Genomic DNA, 22,049 nt, shown 5'->3' with positions numbered 1-22,049 from the left:
CGTGCAAGAGACTTCTCTGTTAGATATTACAGAAAAAATCAAGCAAAATCAAAAAAATGTTTCTGTTGTCCACACTTCATATTGGACACTAGGAAAAAAATATCAAAAGCCTTCAGGTATCTCAGTAGTCACGTTCCCATCCTATAGCACACAACTGTGCACCTGCCTATGAGTTCAGCACACAATGGGAAGTTTTCAGTTCTTAATGTTGAAGAACCGTGAAGGTATTCAATAGTAGTATTTTCATTAAATGATAACAATGTAATAACTTCTTCATTTTTTCTTATTTACAAGTTGATTTTGGCATAATAGTAAGTAGAACAGTGAAAGTGGCTTGTGCTATTCCACTCAGCTTTTGCTCTGGTGATAAGAAACAATGTCTGGGTCCATAACGCTACAGTGTGTCGTTTAAACGTCACAAATATCTTTAAAGAAATTATATGGCAATATTTTATGGACATTGTATTTAAGATAAATCGTAAATTGGCTTTGAATTTTGAGACTAAAACTGATGCAAATTATATATTTTTTTCAATCTTTACATTTCATACTATTGTGTAAATATTTTAAACATATGTAGTGTAAATGTTTTTACAGACAAGAGAAAAGAATCTACTTTTCAATGTTATGTAGAAATTTTTAAAGAACACATCTGAATGACAAGAAACAAAAACACAAATTCCTAAATGCAGCTAATTTGCACATACCAGATAGCAATTCTCTTGCTCTCTAATAACTCACAAGGATAACTGACTTTTACAATAAAATAATGTATAAAAAAATCACTGAATGACACAACATGTATGAGTTTTACTTTTTTTTCTTTCCAATGGATGCATTGCTGCAACTTGAAATACAAGTAGGAGAATCCCAGTGCAAGAAGGTACTGTTTTGGCATCTTCAAATGCATAATTACCAATTACAGGAGAGGTAACTTTTGTTATGTGCTTCTGGGTATAAGGCAGAACATAATACTTGACCATATTGCAAAGAAACTAAAAACCAGAGAGCATGTTATGATCAAACATCCATAAGATGCAAGCCTGTTCCCCTGAATGTATTTCCAAAATATTACACACATGTATTTCCAAAATATTACAGTCTCACTTTCTGTCAGAAAATCTCACATTGATGGAGCCTCCAGGAGTCAAAAGTCCATGGGTTTTGGCACGAACTGGTTCCGTTTTGGGAGAAATTTTAATCTCAAAATTCTGAAGCAACTGTGAAGACAAATAAAACAACTATTAGAAAACCTGCAAAAGTACAGATGAAGAATAGATGAAAACCTGGTGGAAAAAAAAAAGAGAGTGCTGTCACAAGCAGTATTTCAGGTGTCAGTTTCTTCTTTCTCTTCTACAGAGTCTGAGTGCTATGATTCTCACACAGAAGAAAAAAATGGTGCCAAGTGAGGATTATAGCTGAAAATCTTTCTCCACTGATTGAGGAAGAATTTCTTAAAATAAACAAACAAACAAACAAAACAGAGGTCAATTCTTCCTAAAGAATTTCAATAGGACTAGGTTAAATCATCTGAGCTATCAAAGAAACTAAGGTAGCTTTCAAATCTTGTGAGCCTTCCTCTATGAATTTCTGATTTTACCTTAAGTCAGTATGTGCAAGTATAAAAGAAATGAATAAAAACCAAAACCTGAGACAGGGACAATCTAGTGCACCAAATGAACTAATCACAGTAACTCAAGAAGTAGCATATAAGAACCTCTCCTGAAGAGAACCACTACAATTCAGCCATGCAGGTCTCTCACATTAGAACTCTTGTTTTCATACACTTAAAGAGTGAGAGAACCAAAAATTTAAAAAAAAAAATTCTGAAACAAATATCATAGAAATGGTGGTAGAAATGGTGGGCTAAAACAAACTTCAAGACATTTAGCCCACCATTGTTTTGAAGCTGAACACACAATACTTCTATTATCAACATTTAAACTTTTACTAAGAAAGTACTGTAGTATTCTCAGTTTCTTTTCCTATAAATCAAGCTATCTTCTCTGAGCTCTCTCATGGTAAGAGTATGAAACAATGTATTAGTTTAAAGTATATAAACTACCTTTGAACTGCAGATGACAAGCTGAATTTTTCTTCTGTTTTTCAGGCCTTTTATTTCTACTGTCCTCCCCCCTTCCTAATTTCTTCCAGCTTAACCGTATTGTCTTTAAAGTGCGATGCACAGAGTCATCTTTTTAATTCATATTTTACACTAACGATGAAAATACCAACCTAAACCAAATGCAAGACAGACTCCTACAGAATTTTAATAGAGCACTTTCTCAGTTTAACAGCATATTTTTGACAGCTACTGCCTCCAGCTATTTTTTTTCCAACCAGCTCTGCATGCATTTTGAAGGTATGTCCATCTGGAAAGAATTTCATTAGTTTACTCATGAGAACAATATATTGGACATGTGAAAAATATTTTCTGAAGTTAGAAGACATGATTTCTTCTATATCCATGACACTATATAAGTAACCGAGTCAAGAAAAGAACTTAGATCTAAGAAATTCTCATTTGTCAACTTCGTGCTCTATATATTTCTATTTTTAAACAACTTAAATATCTTTGTGCTTGTAAATGTATTGATTGTGTGGCATTTTGTTCTAGTTTCTTTCCAGAAAACAAAAGAAGGACCTCTATAACTTCCTTGATCCTCCTGTTCAAAAAGATGTGATTGTAATTGCTTTATTCAGTCCCCTAAGACTTATTTCACTCTAATTTCCAAAAGGTGGATGCTAATTTTTAATTGAGATTGCTTTAGGTGTTTACCTAAGGAAATTTTAAAGGCTAATTTAATCAAGTGGTGTTCTGAATAGATATAATCTCTAACTACTATTACAGTAGCTTTAGATAGTTCCCAAATCCTTGTGTTTTGACACACAATCTGCCTCAGGAGCCTTGAAACTTACAAAAAAAGTGGAGCAACTGTTAGGAAAGCTACATATATTAACACATAGTATACAATATATTAACGTGTATATAAACTGACAGTAAACAGACAGGAAAGGACAGAAAACACAGGAAACAGAAAACTCAGTAAATTAAATTCACTGTCATAACACAATGGTCAGAAAAAAGGATATAAAAAACATTTCAACACTTAAGTATTGAGTTCTTTGTAACCAAAATACTGCAACTGAGCAGGTAACCATCCTAATACACATGAAGGAAAAAATTCATTTTGTTTAAAATAAAAAAAAATTTCTGTGATAAATCCATACATTTCCTTAATAATCTGCCATTTAGTTTCACTTCGTATGTACTGCAGTTATTCATCTGCACTGTAGTTTAACTAGTATGCTACATTTCAAACATTATTTGCAATTTTTTAAGCTTAAAGAAGAGTGTGTTAGACAACACTCCAGAACAATGTTTTTGTGCTTGTCAACATACTGAGAAATGGTACACAGCAAAGAAAGAATCACAGCAATATATTTTCCTTCCTGTAACACCACCACACATTTCTAACCTGAATCAGTGCAAGATGAATTTCCAGTTCTGCAACTCTTTTTCCAATGCAACTTCGAATGCCATAACCAAAGGGGATGGAACCAAAATTGTCTACCCTGTCCAAATTATCTTTCCGCAGCCAGCGCTCAGGTCGGAACTCATTTGCCATTGGAAAATTTTCTTCACTGTATGAAGTAGTGTAATGACAGAGTGCCAGCTGTGTCTGAAGAAGTAAAGGTTATTTGTATTTATCCAACTCCAGCATACATTAAAAAAAAGAAATCATTTGTAACTAAATAAATTCAGATCTTTCAGCAAAGGAAATACATAAGCAAAGAATTAGAAAACTGGCAACAATAATGAAATGCTTTTTTCTTTTTAATCGAATCCTAACATTTCACAGAGACATTATCTGCCCTCTATCCTCAAAATATCAGGTTAAATGGTAAAACGTGATAAGTAGGTGAGAAAACAAGTCAGAAAAAAAAAACAGTAGTGATAAGTCAATTATAAAATCATATTTTTGACAGATATACAAGTATTATTCTAATATTTTATCCTTAATGCTCTGGGTTGGAGATTTTAAATTAATGAAGTGTAAGTAATGGTAACAGATCAAATCTCACATATAAAAATTAAAGTGAGTTCTCTCCAGAAGACTGCAACAGAACCTACCCCTTTAGGTATCAAGTATCCTCCAACAATCAAGTCTTTCTGGGTCACTCTTCCATTTCCTGGCAATACTGGATATAACCTAGAGACAAATATTTAAAAGGATTTCAGGAGCAGTAATTAATTCCACTTTAAACATTTGGTTTCCAATACAATATGCATTCAGAGGACAAAGGTTCTTTAACCATACAGATAACCTTGGAGATAAAGATTGTGAAGCATCTATGAGAATATCATTAATAATAGAGAGAAGTTATTTGCTAGTAACTGGAAGTTTAGTTGTTTGGTTTGTATGTTTGTTACATTAATGTACAAATACACAATCAGTTGTTCAAGCTGCAGATATTTTTAGCAATACAGAGATCTGAAAAATGCTCACTGATACGTTCTTTAAAATCCTCTTACCTCACTACAACCATTTGGTTTAAACATGTAAAAAAATAGAAATAAAAACCAAAGAATTGTGTCACATGCCTTCAATTTAAGTCAAGAAATTTAAAAATGACTGTAGTGGCACTGCAAAGTACCACTTCGTAGTGCAGGCTGTTAAGGGGAGTAGGTTGCTACAGTCCTATATACAGAATAATAAAGTGCAAATCTCAAGCTTTCAATTGCCTTAACAGACATGTCCTAAACATTCAATACTACTTCTACTGTAGTGAAAAAGGTATTTAACAACTATAGAAACTATCCTATCTCATTGCTTGGGTATCCTTGGTCACAGTACTGTCACATCAAGTAAAAGCAGAAGAAACATTAACATGGACTCAAAATTCCTTACAGCCATAAGAAATTACTTCTCTTGATTAACAGTTGCTAAAACCCTTACCTCAGAGTTTCCTTCAGCACAGCTCTAATCAAAGGCAATTTGGGCACATCGTGAGCAACAGGAGCTTGGTCTTTTCCCAACTTATTGATTATTTCCTCATAAACACGTTGTTGTACCTCAGGGTGCTTTGCCAACATATATGTTGCCCACGACAAAGTAAAAGAAGTCTAAGAAAGAAATCACTACCATCAAATCCAATAGGAGTAGATTAAAACTTCAAGTCAAGAGAAGCAAAATGAGTTTTCAGCTGTGTGTTTTTTGTGTCCACAGTTATGAAACAGACTAGCAGTGAGTAACATCTGGATTTCATGGGATGTTGTCAGACTTTACCACCCCCTCCTTCAGCCCTTTTGCACCTAAAATTTCTCCACATATCAAAACTATTCATGCTGATATTTCCCTGGTAAAGTGTTAAATATCAACAGAAAAAAAACAAATGCAAACAAAACTACACAAACAGTACTGAAACATAAACACTCTAAACAGCAACAGATAAAAATAACTGTTTTCAGCGTTTTACCTTTCCACCTAACTAAAACACTTAACAGGAAACAGAGTAAGAGAACTGCTCAGAACACTACCAACACATTTTATGCATAGAGTAGTCCTTTCACGCCAACCACAAAGCACCACTGTTGTTACCACAGTAAGCAATGCTATACTACAAGAAGTACCTTCTACATCTTGCAAACTGCCACCTTACTGAAGTTCTGGAAATGTTTTATTTTGGGCTTGCATTTAAGAGCAATTTAGAGTGCAAATTCATCATGAAGGGCACCTTTACTGTCCTAAGTATGAACAAGGATATAATGCTAAAAGAAATTCTCAGAAACTTTCTTTTCTTCTTGTAATATTGAGTGATTTGATTGTCCCTAGCTAAAATACGACTGTACCCTACCCTATTCCTCTAAGAGCTCAGAGGAGCTGGCAATTCTGCCAACTGTGTACAAAACTTCCTGCAATGTAAACTGTTTCTTCCCAGGTTCCCAGCTCCTTCATAACCTCTTCAAAGTTCTAGGGACAGCCAAAATATTTTGCAGCCAAAAGCTGCTTTACAATTTTGTTGAAAGCTTTTATAATCCTCGAACCCTCCAGTTTCTATGATAAAAGGAGAACTGAAATGACAGCAACATGTTGGGAAAAAAGTTCCCTCAATTTCTGCCTTGTACTAAGAAATGAGGAAATCACAAGTGTTGTCCTCTCGCAGAATGATTGTTGCCAGCTGAGAAAACTGAGTTCAATGGAAAGAGAAACTCTCATTGGCATGTATTTGAACACTGTCCATTTAATGTAATGAAAACTCTCTTACACACTAGAAATGGAAAATTAAGAGTCAGAAAGATCAGAAAATTAATGAGTAACTGTGTTTTACTTAAGAGCTGAACATCAAAAAGCTCTCTAAACTCATAAACCCTTGGGATATTTAACCAACAGAACAACCTTCAACATATAAATAAGCTTTACATATGCTCCTTATTTTGGAACTGAGAAGTATTACTATTGGGTTTTTTTTGTTTTATTTTGTTTTCCTTAGAAACCTCATAAACTTTCTTAAACCAAAAAAATCTGCATTCAATTATAAAGCTTTTTCTTAAAAAAAAAAAAAAAGCTTTAAAGATACATTACTTTCCTACTTAATCTTTTTTACTTTGAGACTGTTAAATACAAACTCACATTGTATTCTATTAAATTAGCTCTTTTTAATGTGTTTATAGTAATTTATAGGAACATTTTCATTGATATCTATATAATACCATATGCACTGTATATACAATACAATAAAATTATATTCTGACCATCATGCTGAAGTTAATACATTGATTTCTCATGACATGGCAGAAGAAATGGAATACGTATTCACGACCTTAAAGTTTCTTCAAACACTCAAGAGGACAAATACATCAGTTAGCCTAGTTGGCCCACTCAAATTGCTTCAAGCGTAACATACCTTGTACTAGAGCCTCAGTAACACTGAGTCCCATTACCACAGATCTTTTCCTCAGACTTACAGAAACCTGCCACCACGAATAGGGAAAAACTGAACTCACACCTTCCCTACCTCAGTGGCGGCCTTATGGACTTCAGAATAAACAAGGTATATTATCTGATCCAAAACGCACGTACCGGTTGACTGTCACCCATATGTGAGAAATCCTTTACCAATTTCTACATATGAGCTTTCCCATCAATTTTGCACACTAACTTATGTCAGCCTTTTGTACAGTGGTCTACCTAAAAAAGCACAAATACCAATTTGAGATTCTAAGCGCAAAAAGAAAATGTATGAAATTTAAACCGAACGTAAACACAAATAAATGCCATTTTTTCCATTTAATAAACTGTGGAACTGATGGGATCCTGTAAATCACAGCTAGAAAAGAACACCAGTGACTTTGTTAGCTTTCTACTGTATATAAGGTGTCATGACATATACGTGTCAGAAATTATGTCCTTAAAAAGAACATACCTCCCCATCCCACTCCGCACTCACATTCCCCAAGGTAGACATGAAAGGTACTGATTAATAAAAACACTGTGCACAAGAGAAGTGATAACGAGCTTACTGTGTCCACTCCTGCCAGGAGCATTTCAGTCATATTGGCATAAATCTCCTCCAAAGTAAGCTCCTTACTCACTAGGAGGTACGTAAGTAGTCCACCATTCACTTCTTCTCCTTGGTCCAGTTGAGACTGAATAGACTTCAGTTTGTTGTCAACGTGGATTTGACCTTTGGGATTCAAAAAAATTGTTAAGTTTCTATTCTTAAATCTCTTCTGGTTCAGTTCAGTAAAGACAGTTCTTTCTTATGCTACACACTACATAGCCACAGATAAAACATTTGTATCTATTTTCTAGGTGAAAAGATGAAAGAGCAGCTAGTGGTGCAGGTCTCCTTGAGTACTTACAGTGAGGAAAGAGCCTGAACTGGTAGAAACTCTTTATCTCACAGCAAGAGAACCCTGAGCACTGGGAAAGGACACAAGAGGATGCAGATTCTGACTGGGAGCAAAGGAAGCTCAAGGTCGAGTTCTACGCCCACTTCAGTGACTTGTTTTCTGATGACCACAAGAAGTGGTGAATTGTGCAGAGCATGCTGCAAGTCAGCACACAGTGGGTGTTTCATGATGTTAGCAGCAACTAGGAGGTCAAAACCACAGAACTGAATCACACTGAAGACAAAGATGGGGGCATCAAGTAATAATAAAAACTGAAAAACTTCAGTGAACGGTAACTTGTGAGTGATTTCACCCATAGTCTCACATATATTCTAGTGACTACAAACAGCATCTTCAGTGAAATAAGTGCTTCAAAGGTGAAAACTCCCCTGAAAGTTAATGGCTCACTGCATGAGCTTACACCAGGACATGAACCAATACACTCCTTCATGAAACTACCCAAGTACACGCATCACAGTGACTTTTACCATTCAATTCCTCTTCCATGAAAGAATTAAAGAAAGAAGTAGCAGAACAAGTTTCAGATGGAACAAATTCCCCAAGAACAGTTTCACATCTGCTTTCAAAATAAAGCTGAAGTCTGACATTGGTTTTAAGCAACAAAAGGGGGCAAGTGTTTTTCAGAAAACACACCTATCCATTAGATAGATTTCCTAATGCTTACTGTAGGTACTGCTCAGTACATATAGGCAGACTGAAAATGAAGAAACTGAAGAATCTGTTCTTGAGATGATTTACACAGATTTACCAAGACAAATAGCGCTAATAAAATAAATACAAAGATGCATGCAGCTCCCTGACATTAGAGACAGAAAGAGGGTTCAGGTTTTCTAAATGCTGCAGAATAAGACGATATATTATGAGGATAACTCCTCTTTTCTTAACTCAGATGACTGCACCTTCATGAGTCAAGTTGCAAAGAACGTTCTATTTACAAAAAACTTACTGCAATGCAGCAATATATTTCTATGTCAACTTCTATGTATATAAACACACTTTACAATGAGTTTAATTAAATAGTCTTGTTTTTTGTTGTTGGGTTTTTTTTGTTTGTTTTTTTTTGCCAGTTTTAGTGGACATCTTTCAGAGTGCCTGGCTGAAATCTTGCTGAAGTCAACAAAACTGATTATATTCGTTAAAATTTGAGTGGTTTAAGATAAAACATTGGCAGAGAACTCATACCTTGAGTGAAGACTGAGTACTGAAACGGATGAAGACGAATACAAGAAAAAACATCCTAACTCAGGAGTATGTTTAAGGTGTACTGGTAACATTCTTTTTAAACAGTACATCTTCTTGAAACATTGTTCAACTTAGTACAAAACTTTCTATTATATTCTATTACTGATCCAAATAATATCAGAAATTTCTTAATATACAGCCTAAATATTTTGTTGAATTTCTCCAGCAGTATTACTCTAATAATTATTTAAAATTTCAGATGGAATTTTGTTGCATTATCACAGCATTTCTTCTGCCCCAATGCCTCCTTAAAATTGCAGAAGAGAAATGTAGGAAGTCCTGCTCAAACACACAAGGAACCTGCAGAAATACAGTGGAACTTTTTCAACTACTAAATCTTACTAAATTTGAAGAGTCCATCCCAGGATCTGCAGAACTCTCTCCAGGGTTTTGGAATAAACAGACGAAGCCATCTGGGAATAGCACCTGCATACATAGTGGTCTTAAACATACTAAACATCAACTCCAGAGCTTCGATATATTCAACAGTCTGCTGTGGGACGTTGTTTTCCAGGCAGCCCAGCCGACATTCATACAGAATGGTAGCCACACCTGCGTATATGAGACCAATGAATTTGCTATTCACATGTGTATATATGTTATTAGTAAGTTGAGGAATTAGAATCTAAAACAATGGAACCACCTTCAAAAAACTTTTAGTACTCTCACTGCAGCTATAAGTAGACAAAAATGTAAAACATTAAAAAAAATCCCAGCTAAATATTGACACAATAGCCACTGTCTCTCTGCAGTGATGTTCAGCATGAGAAGATATTCAGGAATTACAAGAGAAGCAGACCAGCCCTAGAGCGTGTTTGCTGTTTTTCCCATTGCACCACAAATTCTAAGCCTGATAGGCTGGCCTCTGAACACATAGGTAACCGGTGTTGATGCAGGAGTTTCTAATAGTGGCTATGTCTTTTGTTATCCTGATAAGCTAGCAGTAAATGGATAATTAGTACGCATGAGTAGATAACGAACACGCATTACACTACAGTGATTTCACTGCACACAATATGAAAATATTCCACTTGGCCCTGAAAAACACCAGCTGTGAGACAGTATTGCAAATAACAATAACGACTCTTGTTCACAACTTCCTATGATTTTTTGCAGTATTATAGTGATTGTCATTAGAAATCTTTTTCTCAGCCACATCTTTCATATTAAAAATAGGTACAATAAGTATGTTTAACCTCTGTCCTGTTCTCCATCAAAGTTCCCACAAATCCTCGAGAATATACAGAGAGATACAGAAATTTTTAGTGATTCCCATTTACTTCTGTTTTTTTGGTTTTTTTTTTTTTACTTCATATTTCTTCGTTTCTGACAAAAATAATTGCTGGAATCTGTCTATTTTCTATTTTCAACATACTCTTCCTTCCCTAGCTTTCCTCTGGAGATATTTTCATATGTATTTTATTTCTCCCAGGCATCTTTCAGCAGCTGTCAGTTCATATGCATTCTTTTATTGTTTAGATAGTCCTTAAAAAAAAAAAAAAAAAAAAAAAAGACATATTGGGTTCTCTGACCAGCTGACAATGAGTTAAGTTTAAAATGCAGCTGATATAAGAAATAAGCAAGTGTTGGGCACATTATAAATGAAAAGCTAAAAGAACGTGAAGAACTTAAACTAATCTACAAGTTAAAGCGAATCATTAAGCTCAGAGCTTAAAATTCCATTTGTAACTTAGTTGAATGCCATTTTCAGACATTACTGATGTAGAAGAGATTCAGATTATTCTGCCAAACAGACAGCTATTTGATGCATCATCTTCATGGGTGAGCAATTGGAAAGTTTTTGCAAAACTCAAGTTATTCAGCTACATGTATGCAAAAAGTGCCCTTTATTTTATTTTATTTTTATTATTTTTTTAAAGATATGACATATAAAAAGATGAGATCATATGAAGTCAGATAAAGGAATGTGAGAAACCCATCTCATCATTAGGTCTCTGTAAGAACACATGAAATCCCATACCAGATTGGACTGGAGTTCAATCTAGAACATTATCTCATTACTGGTTGCCAGCACCAGGTGATTTTAAGGCAAGCATAGCAATCTCACACTTAGTGGGTTGCAGGCAGGAGAAAAGAGTGTCTTTTCTCCCAGTATACTATGAAAAGAATTTAGACAAGCAATCACAATGTGATCTATCTGCAATTCAGCTAGTGGAGTGTTAAATTAACATATCTTGGAATTCAAACAGTTAAAAGGTCTACATTTTTATTCTTGAGAGATGTAGATAGAAACAAGAAATACTGGAAAGTGATCAGGGCCTTAGTTGTACATTTTGCCTATATATCAGCATTTCCACAGTAAATGTTATTCAATACAAAATATCTCCTTGGATTTTACAAAGCAATTCTGTCGATATCCCCTTCCTTACATTGGGAGGTATATGAATGCAAAATATCACAGTCCCCATTTCAAATTAATCACGAGACAGCAACAATTTATGACAAAAATAGCTAAACATAAGCACATTGCTTTATATTAACTGTTCTTTATGGGCTTACACAGACAAGACTTACCTTCCATTGAGTACTTGAAGAAAAGATTATTAACATTGGTCACAGTTTCCCCATCTTCCTCTTGACTTCTGAGGGTGTAGATTCTTTTAATTAAATCTGCGATAACCTCATTGACTCCTCCAGAGTAAACAGCCACATCTTTGGGTTTCAGAATTTTTTGTCTCAGTACACTTCTCATTTTTAGCCACTGTTCCCCCTCTCTAAAAAAAAAACAAAAAAAAAAACAACATTAATAATGTCCATACAAAATTATTCTTAGCAATCGCTAGCTCAGTACAAACACTGTCGTGATGGTCATTTACGTTTTTGAGATGAAAAAATAAGTAATGAAATGAGAACAATGGAGGTATAACATATTCAGTATTGTGTGCCTATACGTTTGTTTTGTACTTGCTGCATATTTGCAACATGAATATACATCTGAAGGCAATCTAATTTAAGTGACAACATTTGTCCACTAATTCTAAATCAACAAAGTAATAGGAAAGCACACTTAACTTTGAGAAACTAGTTACAGCTAAACTTTCTTTTAGCTGAGGTACGTATTGAAACCTTTTTGAATTCTGAATTGTAATATCTGCCTGCTTGATACAAGCAGAATGATTGGAAACAGTGTTTGCAAGGATGTCTTTCACTTCCTTCTGAAGATAGGCAATTGTCTTTTAATTTTGAACAGCGGTATATTCCCCAGAAATTCTCTCACCTCAAGAAACACTGCTCTAAGGTACAGAAACTTACTGGCCAGTAGCAAAACTGTACCTCTTTAGGAGATACTTTCTAAATATCTCTCGATTTAAGCTCTTCTTACACAAAGTATCAAGTTGTTGGCTTGACTCTGCAGCGCAATACATAATGCCTTTTGCCACTGCGGAAGAAATAGTCTGGCCACGGCTAAGAAAATCAGTATCCCTCTAAATAAAAAAGCTATGTCAGCACTGACTGTGAGTAGCTCTCATGGGCAATTAAGCACACACCCATGCACTGCCAGTTTACACAAACTTGAAAGATGGATACCTTTTCTACAATCCAGCTACACACTGTACATCTGCATAGGAATGCACCACAGTATGAATTTACAATACGGTGACTTCTCTACTTCAATCCAGTGAGAGAGAATTTGGGGTTCACTCTGTCTTTATTGACCACCAAGCCAGTAAGTGCGTATAACACACTACCAACTGGGTGCAGTCACTTGGATCTGAAGCAGTAAAGTCATGTTGGTGCACTGCTGTGCCAATGTTAGTGTAGCCTGCTCTTATATACTGCATGCAGATGATCAGTACCTACAAATAGGTGAGGTAGCTCATTCCACTGTCAAACTATGTATCACAGTCAACCTTTGTAAGTCTATGGCACAACAGACAACTCTCTATAAGTTAACTCCCTCCTTCCCCTGTTAAACCTACGAATATCTACCTATCTATCTATATCTAATTCTCAGATGACCTGCACAGTCCTTCAGGAAAGTGGCTGAACTTTCACAACAGAACTTAGAAAATGAAGGCTTAGCAGCACTTACGCTGAAATAAGTCCTGTAGCTCTTCCTCGTAAGTCTCTGTATTCCTGCCATGATTCCATGTTAGCTCTCTGTGGTGCTCTACCTTCTGACCGGAGCACTTGAGCAACCATATCTCGATCTGCAATGGATACAACAAACTGGGGACCAAAGTGAGACTTGAAGATCTTTCCATATTCCTGAGTGTGTTTTTGCTACAATATCACCAACAAAGAGAAACAGAAGTAAAATATTACTAAGGAAAACAACTGAGAAGGAAGCTGACAATTTGTCACAGTGTGAGTCAACCTATCGCATCTAGGATTTCACTCCTAGCTTTTAGTCACAGAATGGTTTGAACCATCACAATAAAGCATCAAAACCAGGAAAAAACTATTAGGAAAATACACGGGCCACAATGACTGAAAACAACTCTGAGGCACATAATGATTGGTGAAACAAACTATTGAGAAGATGGAAGGACATAGGCACATGTATCTTCAGATCAAATAAATTATAAAGAATTACTGGGGAAAAAAAATAACAGAACAGGACAGTGTGTGAATTTGAAAGTATAATAGAGATACCGTAATTTACTTTTAATATCTGTAATGTACATGCTGTACCAGTTTACTCTTTACAAAGACATGCTTGCAGTTCTTACATCTAACCTAGGGTAGTGACAACGTAACAACCTAATGAAAATAATCTGTATTTTGGGACACATTCATGAGCAGCAAAATCATGACATGGATTAATTTGGAAGAAAAAGTTGAAGCATCATTCCAGCAGAGAGGTTTGTTTAGTGGTTAATTCACATGTTGTATGATTCAAGCTGGAAGCAAGCAACAGGCCATTAAACATTAAGTGATGCATCACTGTCTGAGGAAATTTTCTGACTATTTTAAACAAATTCAATTCCAATGTTGTTGTGAAATGAAACTCAACTCCCAGGAACTCATTTGGAGCAGAGGTTCAACATCATCCTATGGGGAAAAAAAAGTCTGCAAAGGAACAGTGAAAACCATATAAGGCCTTTAAGACTGCTTAAGATTGTAAAGGAATGACTTATTTTTTAAATAGCAAAATAAGTTAAAACTGACCAAAGTTTGACACATTACTTTCATCTAATCTAAAGACATTTGCTTGCAGAATTATGTTGGTTATAAATCAAGCAAATTTGGTACAATTAAGCTAGTGAAAGTCTAGTGTTGACCAAGATGAATTTATGAGATGTTTTAATCAGCGTTGCTCAGAGAGATGAAATGTTCAATTGCCACAAGTAAATTTAAGACACATGAATCACTCCTTGCCATATGATACCAAATGCCTACAAAAATGTAGTTCTTTTTGCCTGCTTTCCAAACAAAACAAGAGTTGTGCAACTGTGGTCACTGCCAGTCTCCACTTAACTACTTTTGAAACACATTGGCCAATTTCAGTCAAGTTTAAACTGGCAGTTTAGTCACCTACAACTATATTCTTCCCATTTTCAAAGATCAGCATCTGAGTTCAAATTAGACACGTACATTTGTCACCCTGACAAAGGAAGTGCTGCAGTAGGAACTCGGCCATTACCACTCCTACATGGTCTCCTGTTCACCAATCATACATGCAGTGTACAACTAACAAGCACTCCCAAAATCCAAAGTAGCTCTTGCCCTGGAGGAGTTTCAAGGGATATTGAAGCTGAGCATGAAGAGAACTGAGACCATGAGTCTTTAAGGCAGGTATGTTGTAGCACAAAGGGTATAAGGAAAAGGCAGTGGGGTGAGGGGGACACAGGTCACCAATCTCAGAATGTCATGCTCATCAAATTTTACTTGATATGGAACTATCTGTTTTTTCCACTGATGGTAAGGGTGATGTATAGGGATAAACTTGAACAGAAACTAAATCAAGCATCAAGCCATTCAGTCAAATAAACGAAATATAAATTCTCAAACAGAAATGAACAAGATGTCTGGACTTCTCTTGCTTTCAGCATAACGGTGCTCAGTATCAACCTGATGTTTAAAGAAATGCCTGGAATTTCTCTTCCCTATTTTCTATCACAACACAGGTTTTCTTTCCCTCATTCCAGACCTTAAAAAATATAACAGTTTAATGTCTCACATACCACTCTCACACCATACATTCTTTCACACGTCATAAATTCTGTAAGCATCCAAACCCTTTCCTCTCACCTTTATTTCCTTTATACTCAAATAACACTAATGACACACAGTTAACAGTTCCCATCAAATTAGGACTACATTCCCTTTATCATAATTGCTGTAAGCGTTGCTGCTTTGGCCAGGACTGACTGGAATCATGTTACAGAGAACAGAACCTCCTTTGTGAAAAACTCAGCTTTCCCCACCCATCCTGCATATAGCCTACAAGCATTGCTGCGCACCAAAGGACACTGCTTAAGTAGCTGTGCTGGTTACCAAAGGGTTTCAAATTAATTCATTCCTGATGTTCACTGTATTGTTAAATTTAACAGACTGTTATTAAGCCGGCTAATGCCCACTTGCATGCAGCATGTATGCAAACAGGACGTCTGTGATTTGCAAAGTGATTTTTGAGACTCTGTAGAATAAAAGCCAGCATCGCTTTACAGCTCCTCCTCATCCTTCCTCCTGCTCTCCCCTCTGTGAATAACGTTCATTGAAGAAGAAATTTTCTGTACCAGCTGGACATAGTGAAAAAGTGAGCACCATTCACCTATTTTTATATCCTTGCTAATACGTCGATGCTTTTCAGTGTTTCTCTCTTGTAACACCGAGATCTTGAACTCAATGTACAAGGCATTTTTTTAGCATTGCAACATACGAAGCGTGCCACACAAACCGGGTGCGACCACAGCAGCAGTGAAAATAAGAAACGCAGCAAAACAAGCAACCTTCAGCAATTACAACTGAGTTTCATCCGCATACAGCTGTTATTAAACAATTAATTCATCAGCAGAATTCCAGCTCTGATCACAGCACAGACCGGCGCATCTTTTTAGGGATCTAAGCGATAAGGAACGTGCTTGACTTTTTGTTTCCCAGCCTCCTTTATTCCCAGCTCCTTTGGAAACTCTGCTTCCCAGGTTCTTAAGGTTCTGGTCTCCAAAACTGCACTACCCAGCCCACGCTGCCCTCTCACGAGTGGTGGGACTGACGCTGAGGTGCCGAGCCCAAGCGGTCACCCCTCCCGTCCCCACGCCGGGTGACAGCGGCCCCGCTCTCAGAGGAGGACCCGAGGGTCTTCCCCTCCCTCTCTCCCCCAGGCGGCTCCCGCCGCCATCACGCGCCGCTTCCCGCCTCTCCGCTCGCGCGCGCCGCTGGGGCCGCCGAAGAAGGGGGGGGGCGCGGGCAGCGCGACCGTTGTTGCCCCGTCCGCGGCCCCTCCGGGGGAGGGGTTCAAAGCGCCCGCCTCCCGCTGAGGGGAGGGCCCGCCGCAGCTGCTGGGGGCCAGGCGCATCCACCGCTCCCTCAGGGGACCCGTATAGTGTATTTACGTAAAGGAGAGGCCAGGGTAGAAGCGAGGGGGGGAGAGAGGAATGGTCTCCGGGCGCAGCGGGGTGTCGGATGGGCAAGGAAGCCTTGGTGGGCTGAGGTACCACAGCCACGGCACGGCCTCGGCTCCAGGCTGGGGGAAAAGCCGCGTTTCCCAGCTCCACCGCTAAAAATCAGTGCCAGACGAGAGTCCTGGAGACAGCCCAGCTCAAGAGATGTTTCGTTTTCCCCTAGGAGCCCACGGCACACGCCTAAAAGCCCCCCAAAAAATAAGCGTAAACGTGAGAAAGGGCAGAGCTGAAAGCCCGGGGGTGCGGGCGCAGCGGTCGCCCCACGCGTACGAGGGGAAATCCCGAAGGCGATGCGCGGCCCGAAACAAAAGTGCTAAAAACCTCCGGGGGTTGAGGGACGCGGACACGGAATGGGGACCTCCACACCGCGGCTCTTTCATAACAAAACGCGGCGACGCGATTTTGCGAGGAGAGAGAAGGCAAAGTTCGGAAACCCGTCGTGAATAAAGCCTAAAAATCCAACTGAGCCCTACCTGGATCTCATGGATGCGGCCGAAGCCGTCCTTCCAGAAGAACTCGTAGAGATTGTAGAGGGTGTTGGGTCCGGGCATTTCGTGCAAGCTCTTCACCCTGCCCAGCTGCGGGGCGGGCTCCAGCAGCTCCCCCGGCCGCGCCGCTTTGTTCCCCGCGCCGCTCCGCACCTCCAGGGTCCGTCTGCCCGGCAGCACGGCCGCCCGCTGCAGCCTGCTGACAAAACGCGCGTGCTGGAAGTAAGTCCTCTCGGGCTCAAGTGTCTGCTTGCATTTCGTTGTCAGGACTCTGGTGAGGAAAGACATGTCTTAATTTCGGAAAGGTCCCCTTTTTTTTTTTTTTTTTCTTTTTTTCTCCCCGCAGCTGCTTTTTATTTGGTTGCTCTTTCTCCTCTGCCTGCTTTGACTTGTACAAGCAGCGCTACTCCAAACTCTCGCTGCATGAGCATCAGTTTACACAGACCATTATTTAACGCTCCCTCCCCTAGGGCTGGAAAAGGGGGGTGGGTCTGGGATGAGACTTGAATAGAACGAACCTATTATTTCGTATAATTCAAATCAGATAAATTTACCCATTAAGCAAGCAGTCCAAGTTTACTTTTTTTGTCTCTTTCCCCACTTTCTCCTTCATTAAGAAGGTGAGTGTGGGGCCCTTTTTTCTTCCTTTTCTTCCCCCCACCCCCATACATTAGAAAACACTATTTTCTAAGAGTTCTCTGATCACCCAAGAGCATATATATGAAAACATTTCTACATCTACAGAAAACAGCGCTGTTTTTCCCACAGTAATGTTACAGACTTACATTCCTGTAAGTTACAGGGATGTTATTTGTATTACAGGGTGGTACATTTGTGAAATGATGTACCTCGTGTCAACTTTTGTAGCAAATACCCAGCACCATTCAACCACACACACCGCTCTCCTCAGCTTTTCTTCAACAGTATACATCCAAAATCACACACTAAGAACTTGAGTTCCAAGCTGTAAACCAGCTTGTTTTGCACAAAGTCCTTTGTTCTACCTTCATACCCATTTCTATATGCTCACGGAAGTACTAGTGATATTCTGTAAAAACTTCATTAGCTTCAGAAAAGGTGTGCAAGAGGTCCACCTCAGTTACAAGTGGATCAGAAGTGCTGCTAAAACCACAGGAATGTTTAACACAAGATCCACATTTCTAGAACTTTAGCAGCAATTTCATCGTGACTAAGTTCAGTGAGCTTCAAAATTATTTGTCCTCGTTTTCCTTATATTCTCTATGTTTTTGTACATTTATGTTTGGGGGCACAAACCAATTAAGATTTGTGTACGTGCTTTTTATCACTGAGAATAAAGTCTATCTCCTGTTAGACATCAGCCTCTGTAAGCTCAGCAATAAATGTTCTAGGAACAAAATGCACAGGATATGTAGAGTCTATAAAGCACACACTGGTTTAAACTAAATCAGTGTCTTTAAAATAGACTTCATTCATATTTAAAAAGCTCCAGAGAAAAGCAACATAAAAAAAAAACCAAACAAAAAAACAGAAGCTTTTAAAAATGATAAATAGAAGAGGTTGAGAGAGTAACTTCATGTGGTAAAGATGACTGCCAAAAGCATGACAACAACCTACAGATGTATACATCTTTTGTTAAGATGCCTATCAGAGGAAGAAGGAAAAAAAGATAGGTTTACTTTGCAGCTACAAATGTCTTGGATAGATTTTCAGATAACTCTAGGTTCTCTCACATTTCAGACTGCCAAGTTACCTCAGGAGGTTATGTAATTGCTCCCACTAACTTTGTAAGAGTAGATTTGATAAACCAAAATCTGTTGGGCACAGTCTAGATTACTTTTGGAGTTTCCCTTTACTGTCTTCATTTATGTCTGGTGTAGCTATGTTATTTCTTTAACATTTGCCAAAAATAGTTTGGGAGACACAATTACCTATAAAATACATGATTCTGGGAAAAATAAAAAATAAAAACATCAGGTAGGTGTAAAAGTCAGAACAAGTTTATTATCACAAGTGAAAGCTAATTCCATGTCTTGCCTAGGGACTGTGGAGGAGAAAAGACAAATCAAGGCATAACTCTTAGAGCAAATAGTAGATGTGCTAAGAGATATCTGTAGGAGGATTTTAAAAAGAACAGGAAGATAGACAGCAGTCCTACAAGATGGAAAGGACAGTCCAAACTAAATCTCCCAGATTACATTTGCCATATTCTAAGAACAGTATCCAAAATATCTAAACCTACTGAATAACTGATGATGTCCCTAGATTGTAAGCCAACAAATGAAACGAAAACAGCATGAATCCACTTTGCCAGGAACACTGGTTTAACTCCTTAGCTATACATATTATGGGTTATTTAAGAATATCGAAATTTGAAAGTGAATTCTGTTTTCAAGTTTATGCAGTAGCTCTCCAGCTTTAAAAGCTGATTTTCATGTTCTAATTTCTAGATTGATGGAGAAAATACACACTTCCTGAAAACTGCTTCTCACATCTATTAATATGGTAAGTGTTTTATATCAGTCTTGTAACATTAATGTCATGTAAGTACCTGCTTCTGTCAATATGCTAGTAAGAAACTCAGATAAACTATATGCTATAGGACTTCGATTTTGCAGCTGGCACTAGCTTTCTCTGGTTATACATTTTTGTAGTTAATTCCATATTTGGGCATTCAGTTCCCTCCCCCCTACTCTTTACTTCACAATGAATTACCTCTTCTCCATAAAATTAATTGTAAGAGTTTTTGTAACCAGCCTACTTGTCGAAGAGTTTTAGAAGTTTTCTCCTCTAAGTCACCAGAACAGTACCTGTTTTTTCTCAGAGGAATTTCTAGAGGTGGCAGTAGTCCCAGCATAGGAACCATGCTGCAAATCTGCACTTTTGCTCATACATTTAAGCAGTTTAGTTCATGTTCATGTTTAATTTTTTTTTGTATGTGTGTTTGCACAAAACCAGTCCAAAACATATCTTCTGCTTAAAATAGGTAAAGAGAGAAAATGCAATTCCAGTAAAAACAGAGCTGAAGTGTACACTAATCATATTCTATTCACTTCAAGGGAGACTAAGCCACAGAACTTGCATACAACATGTAAGAATAATATATAATATATATATATATTATTCAAACATTCTGTGACTGCCTGCTATCAAGTTTATCATAATAAATCTAGTTTTAGGAAATGAAAAACAAACACCTATATATATTTTCCCTGCTACGTTAATCATTCATTTGAAGATCTTGTTCAACATTGGGAAGTCTAAGAAAGTTTCTCCCATTATTTGCAGAGCACACATTAATGTAAAAAAAAACAAACCAAAAAATACAGGAAAAAGTTAATGAACGTAATTATTTTTGAATAATGTTATCAGCTTTTAAAGAAAAGGCAGAACAAACATGGCATTTGAGAAAAGAGACCTAAGACATTCCTGTGAGACATCTCCACATCTGCTTACTATCTTGTATTTTTAATGATTAGGAACTGCCATTAATGTCTTAATTCCTTTCTCCCCAGATATAAATACTGAAGAATTTGCTTAGAGGCAACATTTGAGTATAATAAAACCAAAATAATTGAGTATAATAAAACCAGAAAGCACAAAATAGCAATGATGACTAAAATTGTCAGCTTTCTTGGATATAACAAGAGAGGAATTTAAAGAAGAATTAACAGTGCAGTTTCACACGTGTAAAATGGGCTCCTGACTGACATCTACAGTAACATAATTTTTACTCAATGCACAAGGTAGCCAGTAACTCTGAAGTCCTATGTCAACAATACCTAGTACCAGTAAGCCTAATAGGTCTGTGTGCAATAACAGATAACAGAAGGGTCACAAAATAATTTATCAAACATAACAAAACAAAACAAAACAAACAAACAAACAAACAAACAAAAAAAACCAAACCCAGGCATAGTATTATCTTATAAATAGGTTTGGAACATGATAGATATTTCTAGGAGGTTTGTTAGATGGAGTAGAAATGAAGAGCTGCTAGTAGATACGTGACTTCTACAATAAAGTTATTATCCAATAACACTGTACAGTAATCACAGAATATCCTGAGTTTGAAGGGACCTGCAAGGATCCATAAGACCATATGTCTGACAGCACTGTCAGGATGCTTCTTGAACTCCAGTGAGCTTGGAGCTGTGACCACGTCCCTGCCTGACCACACTGTCGATGAAGAAGTTTTTCCTAATATCCAACCTGAACCTTCCCCGGTCATCAGTAAAGATCAATAATACTATAGGAATCTATCAATGCAGATATAGTTTTGGGTTTTTTAGCTAAACTATTGAAACATAATACTTCAAATTATAATAACCAAATTATTCCATGGTTAAACAGAGAAAACCAGGAAGGGAATACTTTGAATGTGAGTGATTGTGTGGGCTACCACAGCACTGAATATGTAATTAAACTATTTTCTCCTCTTTGCTGTGGCAGATAATAACTGTGTGGTTTTGTTTGACTTTCAAATAAGAGTTATTAATGTATGCATCACTGTTTGCTGCTTTACCACCACTTTCATCCTTACTACAGCAGAATCCAAGATGGAGTTCAGTCTGGTCCACTGCAGCATGTTAAATAATCAACACCATCAGTAAAACTCAGATTTACACTCCAAGAGACAAACAAAGCTGAAATAACAGTTTCTTAGAGTAGACAAGAAAAAGATAAAAGAATAAAAGAATGAAACTTACCTACATTTGAGAGAGCAGCAGCAGATTTCACATGATTTAGGGTAAAAGCGAAGCTTGCAGAAGGATCAGTATCGTCTGGTCCCCTTTTCCTTCAACATACAATCACAGTTTTGTTTCAGGTAAC

General features: G+C 37.4%; 1 protein-coding gene across 1 annotated transcript; it reads right to left on the bottom strand.

The window, feature by feature from the left end:
• Positions 1-1,103: 1,103 nt before the first annotated feature.
• On the bottom strand, positions 1,104-17,605 carry LOC136057693 (cytochrome P450 27C1). The gene is made up of 9 exons (XM_065750502.1): positions 17,223-17,605; positions 13,215-13,405; positions 11,696-11,895; positions 9,503-9,712; positions 7,526-7,689; positions 4,962-5,128; positions 4,136-4,214; positions 3,480-3,683; positions 1,104-1,220 (listed from the first exon to the last, which is right to left on the bottom strand). Exons 1-9 carry the CDS (start codon positions 17,523-17,525, stop codon positions 1,104-1,106), a joined length of 1,635 nt encoding a protein of 544 aa, XP_065606574.1. The 5' UTR covers positions 17,526-17,605.
• Positions 17,606-22,049: the final 4,444 nt, after the last annotated feature.

The sequence above is a fragment of the Cyrtonyx montezumae genome, unplaced genomic scaffold (assembly GCF_038088225.1).
Source record: "Cyrtonyx montezumae isolate F1298 unplaced genomic scaffold, pur_monq_1.0 scaffold_7, whole genome shotgun sequence".
In the NCBI taxonomy this organism is placed as follows: Eukaryota; Metazoa; Chordata; class Aves; order Galliformes; family Odontophoridae; genus Cyrtonyx; species Cyrtonyx montezumae.
Note: the sequence above shows the minus strand (reverse complement) of the source record. Positions and strands in the feature narration are given on the sequence as shown.